Genomic DNA, 11674 nt, shown 5'->3' on the forward strand with positions numbered 1-11674 from the left:
GTAGTTTGATCATCTGAAGCCTTCTTCTCTCAACTTGTCAAAGTCATTCTCCATCCAGCTTTGTTCCATTGCTGGCGAGGAGCTGCATTCCTTTGGAGGGGGAGAGGCACTTTGATTTTTAGAATTTTCAGCTTTTCTGCTCTGTTTTTCCCCCATCTTTGTGGTTTTATCTACCTTTGGTCTTTGATGATGGTGATGTACAGATGGGGTTTTCATGTGGATGTCCTTTCTGTTTGTTAGTTTTCCTTCTAACAGTCAGGACCCTCAGCTGCAGGTCTGTTGGAGTTTGCTGGAGGTCTACTGCAGACCCTATTTTGCTGGGTATCAGCAGCAGAGGCTGCAGAACAGCGAATATTGCTGAACAGCAAATGTTGCTGCCTGATAATTCCTCTGGAAGCTTCATCTCAGAGAGGCACCTGGCCGTGTGAGGTGTCAGTCTGCCCCTACTGGAGGGTGCCTCCCAGTTAGGCTACTTGGGGGTCAGGGACCCACTTGAGGAGACAGTCTGTCCATTCTCAGATCTCAAAGTCCACATGGGAGAACCACTACTCTCTTCAAAGCTGTCAGACAGGGACATTTAAGTCTGCAGAGGTTTCTGCTGCCTTTTGTTCAGCTATGCCCTGCCCCCAGAGGTGGAGTCTACAGAGGCAGACAGGCCTCCTTGAGCTGCAGTGGACTCCACCCAGTTTGAGCTTCCCAGCCACTTTGTTTACTTACTCAAGCCTCAGCAATGATGGGCACCCCTCCCCCAGCCTTGCTGCCACCTTGCAGTTTGATCTCAGACTGCTGTGCTAGCAATGAGCGAGGCTCCGTGGGTGTGGGACCCTCCAAGCCATGCGTGGGATATAATCTCCTGGTGTGCCGTTTGCTAAGACCATTGGAAAAGTACAGTATTAGCGTGGGAGTGACTGGATTTTCCAGGTGCCATCTGTCACCACTTCCCTTGGCTAGGAACGGGAATTCCCTGACCCCTTGCACTTCCTGGGTTAGGAAATGCCTCACTCTGCTTCAGCTCACTCTTGGTGGTCTGCACACACTGTCCTGCCCCCACTGTCCAACAAGCCCCCATGAGATGAACCCAGTACCTCAGCTGGAAATGCAGAAATCACCCGTCTTCTGTGTAGCTCATGCTGGGAGCTGCAGACTGGAGCTGTTCCTATTCAGCCATCTTGGAACTGCCCCCTCATAGATTCTTTATATTAGACTTTTGTCACATGTTGATGTGGTTTGGCTCTGTGTCATTAAACAAATCTCATCTCAAATAGAAATCCTCATGTGTCAAGGGATGGACCTGGAGGGAGGTGACTTGGTCATGGGGGTGATTTCCCCCATGCTGTCCTCATGTTCTCCTGATAGTGAGTGAGTGCTCATGAGATCTGATGGTTTTATCAATGTATGGTGGTTCCTCCTTCATTCCCTCTCTCTCTCTTTCTCTCTCTCTCTCACCTGCTGCCATGTGTCACATGCCTGCTTCCACTTCCACCATGATTGCAAGTTTCCTGAGCCCCCGACCCTAACCACACAGAACTGTGAGTCAATTAAACCTTTTTTCTTTACAAATTACCCACTTTCGGGCAGTTCTTTATAGCACTGTGAAAACAGACTAATATAGTAAATTGGTACCAGGAGTGGGGAACTGCTATAAAGATAACTCAAAATCCAGAAGCAACTTTGGAACTGGGTACCTCCTGACAGAGGCTGGAACAGTTTGGAGAACTTGAAAGAAGAGGGGAAGATGTGGGAAAGTTTGGAACTTCCTAGAGACTTATTGAGTGGTTTTGACTAAAATGCTGATAGTGACATGAACAGCGAAGTCCAAGCTGAGCTGGTCTTAGGTGGTGAGGACTAAACTCTGATTTTTTTTTTATCTTGCCCAAATTCCTATCTAAAGAGTCTGGGGAGGCATGCTCTACAAATCATAAATTCTCATCAGATAGGTTTTATTTAAACCTATATATCATGATTTACTTTCCAAACTGACTCTGGCATAACATTATGAGACAAATAAGAAAATCAAAATATTTTACCCCAAAACATGTTTCTTTGCCATACTCTGAGATGGCCCTGCAGGCCGGGCATGGTGTCTCATGCCTGTAATCCCAGCACTTTGAGAGGCTGAGGTGGGTGGATCACCTGAGGTCGGGAGTTCGAGACCAGCCTCACCAACATGGAGAAACCCTGTGTCTACTAAAAATACAGAATTAGCTGGGTGTGGTGGTGCATGCCTGTAATCGTAGCTACTCAGGAGACTGAGGCAGGAGAACTGCTTGAACCCAGGAGGTGGAGGTTGTGGTAAGACAAGATCATGCCATGGTACTCCAGCCTGGGCAACAAGAGCAAAACTCCATCTAAAAAGAAAGAAAGAAATGAAAGAAAGAAAGAAAGAAAGAAAGAGAGAGAGAGAGAGAGAAAGAAAGAAAGAAAGAAAGAAAGAAAGAAAGAAAGAAGGAAGGAAGGAGAGAAGGAAAGAAAGAAAGAAGAAAGAAAGAAAGAAAGAAAGAAAGAAAGAAAGAAAGAAAGAAAGAAAGAAAGAAAGGGCCCTGCAAAGCTGTTCTTTGTGGGGGGAAATTTGCATCTGTAAAGAATCTCTATTAACATGGCTAGATCTTTTTCTTCTAGAACTTCCCAATCCTAAAGAGTTGAACTGAGATCTGAATAGGAAACATTTGCCACCTATTATTTCTAAGGGCAGCCACTATAAGACTTCAAAAGAACTTTGGACTCTAGAATCTTTATCTTAACCTGAACATTACCTTTGTATCTATCCCAGGTCTTTAGACAAACTCAACCAATTGTCAACCAGAAAATGTTTAAATTCACCTATAGCCTGGAAGCCCTCGCTTTGAGTTGTTCCACCTTTCTGGACCAAATCAATGTATCTCTTAAATGCATTTGATTGATGTCTCATGCCTGTATAAAACAAAGCTTGATGGAATTTTGTCCCTGACCTAGAAATCTGTGGAACTTTGCCCTTGAGAGAGATGATCTGAAATAGGAACTTATGTTTAAAAGGGAAACAGAGCATAAAAGTTTGGAAAATTTGCAGCCTGGCCATGTGGTAGTAAAGAAAAACACATTTGCTAGGGAGAAATTCAAGTTGGCTGCAGAAATTTGCATAAGTAATGAAGAGATGAATATTAATAACCAAGACAATGGGGAAAATGTTTCCAGGCCATGTCAGAGATCTTTGCAGCAGCCCTTCCAATCACAGGCCTGGAGGCCTATCAGGGAAAAATGGTTTCATGGGCTGGGTCCAGGGCCCAGCTGCTCTTTGGAGCCTTGGGACTTGGTGCCCTGTGTCCCAGCTGCTCCAGGTCTAGCTGTGGCTAAAAAAGTCCAATGTACAGCTCAGGCCATTGCTTCAGAAAGCCCCAATCATTGGTGGCTTCTACATGATGTTGGGCCTATGGGTGTGCAGAAGAGAAGAGTTCAGCTTTGTGATCCTCTGCCTAGATCTCAGAGGATTTATAGAAATGACTGGATGTCCAGCCAGAAGTCTGAGCCAGGGGCAAAGCCCTCATGGAGAGTCTCTGCTAGGGCAGTGCAGAAGGGAAATGTGGGGTTGCAACCCCCACACAGAGTCCCCACCGGAGACAGTGATTAATGGGGCTGTGAGAAGAGGGCCACCATCCTTCAGACCCCAGAATGGTAGATCTATTAACAGCTTGCACTGTGCACCTGGAAAAGCTGCAGGCACTCAATGAGAGCAGCCAGGAGGGCTGAACTCTGCAAAGCCCATGAGAGCAGCCATGGGGTCAGAGCTGCAAAGCCACAGGGTAAGAGCTTCCCAAGGTTGTGGGAGCCCCCACTTTGCATAAGCATGTCCTGAATGTGAGGAATGGAGTCAAAGGAGATTATTTTGAAGCTTTAAGATTTAATGACTGCCCCACTGGAGTTTGGGCTTGCATGTGACCTGTAGCCCCTTTATTCTGGCCCATTTCTCCCAACTGAAATGGGAGCATGTATCTAATGCCTGTACCCCCATTTTGTCTTGGAAGTAACTGACTTGGTTTTCATTTTACAGGTTCATAGATGAAAGGAACTTGCCTTGTCTCCAATGTGACTTTGGATTTGGACTTTTGAGTTAATGCTGAAATGAGTTAAGATGTTGGGGGACTGTTGGGAAGGCACGATTGGTTTTGAAATGCAAAGAGGACATGAGATTTGGGAGGGGTTGGGGTGGCGTGATCTGGTTTGGCTGTGGGTCTCTACCCAAATGACACCATTCCTCAGGGTGATCAGCGAGCTACCTGATGGCAGGTTGGATTATATTGGACCTCTTCCATCCTGGAAAGGGCAGAGGTTTGTCCTCACTGAAATAGACACTTACTGCAGATATGCATGCAAGGCTTCTGCCAAGACTACCATCTGTGGAGTCATGGAATGCCTTATCCACTGTCACAGTATTCCATATAGCATTGCCTCTGACCAAGGCACTCCCTTTATGGCTAAAGAAGTGTGGCAGTGGGCTCATGCTCATGGGATTTACTTGTCTTACCATGTCCCCCATCATCCTGAAGCAGCCGGATTGATAGAAGAATGGAATGGCCTTTCAAAATCACAATTACAATGCCAACTAGGCTCCAATACTTTGCAGGCCTGGGGCAAAGCTCTCCAAAAGGCCATGTATGCTCCAAATCAGCATCCAATATATGGTACTGTTTCTCCCATAGCCATAATTCATGGATCCAGGAATCAAGGGGTGGGAGTGGAAATGGCACCATTCACCATCACCCCTAGTGATCCCCTAGCAAAATTTTTGCTTCCTGGTCCCATGACATTACATTCTGTTGGCCTAGAGGTCTTAATTCCAGTGGGAATAATGCTGCCATCAGGAGAAACAGCAACAATTCCATTAAACTGGAAGTTAAGATTTCCACCTGGCCACTTTGGGCCCCTCCTACCTTTAAGTCCACAGGCTAAGAAGGGAGTTACAGTGTTGACTGGGCTGATTGACCTGAACTATCAAGATGCAATCAGTCTATTACTCCACAATGGAGGTAAGGAAGAATATGTATGGAATGCAGGAGATCCATTAGGGCATCTCTTAACCTTACCCTGCCCTGTCATTAAGGTCAACGGGAAACTACAACAGTCCAATCCAGGCAGGACTACAAATGGCCCAGACCCTTCAGGAATGAAGGTTTGCATCTCTCCACTAGGAGAAAAAACTCGACCTGCTGTGATGCTTGCTGAAGGCAAAGGGAATACAGAATGGGTAGTAGAAGAAGTAGTCATCAATACCAGCTACAACCACGTGATCAGTTGCAGAAATGAGGACTGTAATTGTCATCAGTATTTCCTTCTTCTTTTGTTAAAAACATGTTTGTGCATGTACACACTTGTACTAAGAAAATTCCTTCAGGATTTATTTCTTTTTTCCTTTATCATGTGACATAAAATTTATTGACTTCATATCAGCATTTAAGTGTTCTTAACTTTACATAATAGCACTTGGGTTGGGGATTGGTGCATTTCTGGTTGTACAAAAGATAGTTGTATTACATTAGGTGTAATTATGACCTTATTATTGTCTTTATTTGAAGATTATGTATGATCTCAGGAGATTCGTATGGGTTCAAGTTGACAAGGGTTGGACTTGTGATGGTTGATACTGAGTGTCAACTTGATTGGATTGAAGCATGCAAAGTATTGATCCTGGGTGTGTCTGGGAGGGTGTTGCCAAAGAAGATTAACATTTGAGCCAGTGAGCTGGGAAAGGCAGACCTACCCTTAATCTTGGTGGGCACCATCTAATCAACTGCCAGTGTGGCCAGGGTATAGAGCAGGCAGAAAACGTGAAAAGACTAGACTGGCTTAGCCTCCCAGCCTACATCTTTCTCCTGTGCTGGATGCTTCCTGCCCTCAAACATCAGACTTCAAATTCTTCATCTTTGGGATTCGGACTGGCTTCCTTGCTCCTCAGCTTGCAGGTGGCCTACTGTGGGACCTTGCAGTTGTGTGAGTTTAATACTCCTCAATAAACTCCTACATATATATAATATATAATACATACTAGGGTTCTCTAGAGGGACAGCACTAGATATATATATATATAGTTTCCATAGTCTGTGGTGTAGACTATGTGAAATGGACTTTACAACCTCCTGAAGGGTAACACCCAGACTGTCGCCTGAACTCCCTGAAATCCTGTGCCCTGGGGATTGGAGAAACCTTAAAACCAAAGCCAGTGTTAAGTTAGCTCAGTCTTTGATTAAACATGGCAATCTGCCTATACTTGGCTTCCAGGGGTGGGTGAGGGAGAATTCCTGCCTGGAACAAGGTCACATTACAAAGAATCTTCACAATGCTCATGAGACATCTTGGACCTTCCATCAGAAGCATTCGGGATGGCAGGAGACTGGACATGATGAGCAAACATGGGGAGAGGAGGAAGGAAACAGAGAATGGAAGGAGGTGACAGCTGACAAGGCCTTATGTTCCCAGATGCTGAGCGTGAAATGAAGCGTTTATGATGAAGGAAACAGAACAGATGTACGGTACAATATTAAATATAAAACAGTAAATTACATCAGGTAGCTTCACAGCAGCTTAGACACAGCAGAAGAGAAGAGGATGGAATTGGAAGATCGATGCTCAGGACAGATGCAGAGTGAAGCTGAGGACCTGAGAAAGAGGATTTGGGAGTTGCAGGCTCTGGGAGAGGATCCACCCCAGAAAGAGAGAAGGAGGGGGTGGGAGAAAGAAGGAATGTTTGAAAGTACTCCATAGAGAACCAGGACAGCCCCTTGGGCCAAGCAGCCCACGACCCTTGCAGCTTCAGAGGTGCAGACTCCAGCCTGGCCTCACATGCTGGTTGTTCTTATCCCAGCCAGGCCAGAACCCTCTTCAGAACCCAGAGCCCCCACAGCTCTCCCTCACCCTATTCCCAGGACATGTCTCCTGTGTACTCTTCCCTGGCCCACAGGTGGGAGTTTACACCTGCTTTGGTAGCCTCGGCATCCACACCAACAACCTGGTAGCAGTTGTCCTGCTCCCTCCACCTGGCACAGCTCGAATCTCCCACAGTGCAGGCCCCATGTATAGGAGTGATTAGGACACACAGGAGGGCAGGTCAGGACAACAGGTGCTGAAGCAGGCAGATTTCGAGGATTTAAGTGCTGATGCTCTTGGAAGACCATTTCCGTGGGGTTAATTGTGGTTTTTCTTGGTGAACTGTTTGCTTGTTTTTGATATTGTTGTTGCTCTAAATAGTGTTTACCTGGCTTCAATACCAACTCTATTGGTCATGTTCTTTGTTAAAATATGTATCATTCTAAAAGTTCACATGACATTAGATTTTTTGCTCAAACTACCTATAATATTTCTCCAACAGAGTGCACATTTGCCTTCCTTCTGCACATACCACCACCCCCTGCCCTGAGCATTGTTCCAGTGGGTCCATCTGTTTAGGGGTTGAGGAAGGGGACACAGGCCCTGACACAATGTGGGGCTGTGCCAAGCTTGGTGGTCTTGCACGGGCACTGAGTGGGTGGGCCCTGGAGAGAGGGGAGGTCATTCCCCCAGGGAACCCCCCAGGCCACAGGGAAGAGGTCAGCTGGGTGCGTGAGGTGGAGGGTGGAAATGCATAAAGGGTGGGACAGGGCCTGCTGTTCTATCAGCAAAACCCCTCACACCCAAAGGACACACAGGGCGAGGGCATTGTATTCACTGACCTCACACTTCACTGTCCATTAGCGTTCACCCACAAAATAATAGAACACACTGACAGAGGCACAGGAATGGATTGCTCACATCTTTATGACAGCTGAATGGAGGAAATTTCTAACAGGTTCAGAGAAAGGATATCAAGCTGTGTTTGGAGAAGGGTGGGAATTCTAAACAATATCTATGGAAGCAGGACATCTAGAACCACAGACGTATTCAGAAAAATGCTAGATCTCAGTACTACTATAGAATACCAGCAGTTTTCTGTTGATGGTATGGGAAGGGTGATATCTTCCGTTGGTGGGCTTTGCCTTTGAAATTCTCTGTGACATATCTACACTGCATTTTAAACGTCAATATTATTGTGAATTTTAAGTTAAAATAAAGTGTTACCTCATTCAGTTATTTATACATTTAACTTCCATTTTCCTTTACAATAACTTAGCGACACACCTAGCCCTGTTTTCCACCCAGACCAGCCTGTGCTGCTACGAGCCTGGTTTCTCTTCCTCATCACGACTTACTCAGCTTCCCTTCCTGTTTCAGTTCAAGGAAATGTGGGGGCAAGAAGAAAGGGGACAGCTGCCACTCACAGAGCTCACACTAAATGACAGACAGCTTGCCCTCACGTCTACCTATTTTTCTAGTCGAATTTCATTGCATGCAGCAATCAGCCTCAGGGATTCATTTTCCCACATACGGGAAGCTCGGCCCCAGGTAGGGGGATTTGCTTGGTGGGGGATTTGAACCCAAGTCCCTCTCACTGCAAAGCCCACAGCACCCCCGTGAGGAACAGACAGGGAACAGGGAGTAGCCCTGGATCAACCTAAACTGACTTCGGGTTTAGAGAAGGACTGATTACCTGGGGAATGAGGAAGCTTATCGCTCTGGAGCTCTCTTCTGGAGAAATGTCATGAGCGTGCCCTGTAAGGAGCTGGTGGCAACTTCCATTAATTCCGGGACCAGCGACCTCAGGTCAAGAGCCAGATGCTCATTCATGTCTCTCCAGGCCAGAGGTTCTGGCCAAATTTGGGCTCCCAGAGGAGTCTAAGAAAATGTGGAAGGCACCAATGTGTGTTTTTGAAGATTTATTTCAGAGTGAACATCAGTGACCTACAAGAACGTGGGATAGAAGCCAATGCCTCCCCTTTCCCTGTGACGTGAGACAGGACCATGTGCCTCCTGTGGACTTCAAGAAATGTGGACTTGAGCTTTGCCATCCCTTCCCCTGATCCTATTTCATAGATTTTGCTGTTATATTCTCTGTATCTTTACGGGGATTGGGAGGCTGAATTAGTCTTATTCAGGGTTAGTAACTGTCTCTTCCTTAACGGTGGTGGTCCTGATAGTTTGCACATTTGTGGCTGTCCCAAAGAGCAGTGCAATTCTGAAGGCGTAAATACGACCAAAGACCACTCTCAGATACATCACTGATTGTTGGCTTTGTCTGAGAGAACGTGTTCTTTTTGGAGGTGGCCTGCTGTTGACATTCCCACGAGCACCTCTTCTTAGGCACAGTGGAGGATCCCAGCCTATATGGCAATGGCAGTTCCTTCTGTTGTTGCAGACCCCTCTATGACTGCACTTCTCAGGGCGACAGTCATAGCCCAGTGAAGTGATAGTTGCATTGCACCGGGTGTTATTACAGAAGTTTCCATGAACACAAGGAGTGCCATCTATCACACGCCCAACATCAGTCATGTCTGTTGCACAGTGTTCATCCAGTCTAAAACACTGAAACCCTCCTCTCACTGAGTGATGGAATGAAACATGTTCCTGCAGCTGGGGAAGATGGGTCACATTGGTACACTGCAGTCTTCCACAAAACTTATCTATTCCTGTACAAGCCTGGTAGCTGAGATATGTTTGTTGTCTAATACAATGTCCAAATTGGTAGCTTTCAAGATTTATGTCATAGCAGACCTCAGGAGCATCCTCAGCACTGACACCAAACATCGCCTTGCAGAGCACTTTGCGGTCAGTGCAGTTCCCATGATAACAGTAGCCTTCTTCCGTGCACAGGGTTCCATCTTGCATATAAAAGTTTGCTGGGCATGTCACGGTGGTCCCGTGACAGTATTCTGGAAGGTCACATATATTTTGGATAGGTCTGCAGAGTCCCTGGTGGAGAGAAGCTGAAGTTTGTACAGCCCTCTCCTATATGACAGATGCTCCCCGGTGTTAAGTGACAGTCACTTTGGCAGCAATAACTATCATAACACTGCTTGAAGGAGCCACAGACACATTCCTCCCTCCCCTCCACTATAAGGTTTCCACAGCGAACCGTTGTCATGGTTTCGTTATACACAGGAGCAAGTGTTTCGAAAACACACCAGCCTGGACACATAAAACAATTTTGTGCATGTCCATAAGAACAGTTACTGAATGCATCTGTCATCCCAGGAAATCTCTGCATAATGCAGGAGGCCCTTCTCTGACATGTGCAGTAGTTATCATCATACTCCAGACCAATACTTCTCATCTGTGTCTGGGTTATTATGATGGCTACCAATAAATAATGTCTGCCTAGAGTACCAATGTGTAATAGGCCTAAATGTGTACAGAAGCTATACCTTTCAGGTTCATAGTTAGATTCATGTGGTGCGTCTTTAATAAGTAGTGTGGATGAATGAACATGAAAAGTATCAAAAAAGTTGTTTTAAAATAGGTAAACATTGCACTCTGAATTCGATATTGATTCACAGGGGCTGGGTCACGATTATTATATATGGTCAAAAGATAAATATAGTACCGCAGATCAATATTTTGAACAGTGCTGTCAATGAGACTGAACATCTGGACCACCTCTTTGGAACAGGTTGTAATATTGCCATATATACGATAATATGAATTGGAACATTGAACGTGGCCTTTTATATTACCTCTATGAGAACTATACAGCGAATTAGATATCCTGGGATTCATGCTGTTATTTGGTTCAGAGAACAGGGGGTCTGTCTCCTCATTGTCAGCATCTCTAAATGTGGGCCCCATTGCGTTGGGCTCGGCCACTATCTGAGAAACATGTTCAAACCTGCAGGAATCCTGGAGGGGTTTGATTTCGTAGGCAAGGTCGTCCAGCTTCATGATGCCTCTGAGGCCCCCATAGCACGTGTCGATGGTGACCATGGACAGAGGCACCTCCTCCAGGTAGCCGAGGTAGTAGCAGTCTGGTGGAATGTAGGGGCCATCCATCTGCAAGGCTCCTTGGTCATCCTGAGTTGTCACTAGCAGATGTCTGGGCCAAAGAAGGTGTTTCCTCCGCATGTGAATGACGTGTCTTTGACCCCCAAAACGCAGGCTGTAGGACAGCCAGCCGGGAAACTGAAGGCCTTTGCAGTGGTGCATCTCCTTCCTGGGAATCACCACCTCAGAGGAGGCGTAGTGCCACAAGGGATGGCCTTGAGAACACTGGACTGGAGCCAGGAGCGCCCAGAGCCCCAGCAGCAAGAGGGGGGCCCTAAGGGTGACCCGCACCTCTGCCTGCCTCATGTCCCAGCCCAGCAATAATTACCCAACGACAATGGGAAAGGAAAGGACTGTCCTTGGTGAAGCCAGGCCCCAATCAGCTGCAGTGGCTGCGTCCCTCCCAGGGAGACCCTGACAGAGAACAAAGGGCCGTCCCAGGCTCCCGCACCACACCCCGGGGCACCTGTACTCTGGGAGGAAATGAGGTAATAGTCCCAGGGAGGGGCAGGAGGTGGGTCTGGACAGGACGGCAGCTGCTGCACTGCGGGATGAGGCTGAGGGTCACGGCTTTGAGGGATCATTGGGAAGGGAAAAGGGAGAGGGAAGCAGGGCTGTCTCTTTTACCACCGTCAATCTTTTCTGTTGCTTTCTGAATCTACAAAATACAAAGATGTGTGTTCAATGCCCTCGCATCACCCATGTTATTCTCGGTCACTCTGTGGGTCAATATGCTCCTTTCTTTGGCTCACACTGCTTACTCCTTTGTCATGTGGAGGTGGACACTGCCAATATTTTCCTTGGGGACTGAATGTTTTTC

The 11674-nt window shown here is 46.6% G+C and overlaps 1 protein-coding gene across 1 annotated transcript; it reads right to left on the reverse strand.

The window, feature by feature from the left end:
- Positions 1-8967: 8967 nt before the first annotated feature.
- Positions 8968-11160, reverse strand: LOC115931699 (disintegrin and metalloproteinase domain-containing protein 21-like). The gene is given in 3 exon segments (XM_031004731.2): positions 8968-9784; positions 9786-10326; positions 10329-11160. Coding segments are annotated over 3 exon segments (2190 nt in total).
- Between the last annotated feature and the right edge of the window lie 514 nt (positions 11161-11674).

The sequence above is a fragment of the Gorilla gorilla genome, chromosome 12, assembly GCF_029281585.2.
Source record: "Gorilla gorilla gorilla isolate KB3781 chromosome 12, NHGRI_mGorGor1-v2.1_pri, whole genome shotgun sequence".
In the NCBI taxonomy this organism is placed as follows: Eukaryota; Metazoa; Chordata; class Mammalia; order Primates; family Hominidae; genus Gorilla; species Gorilla gorilla.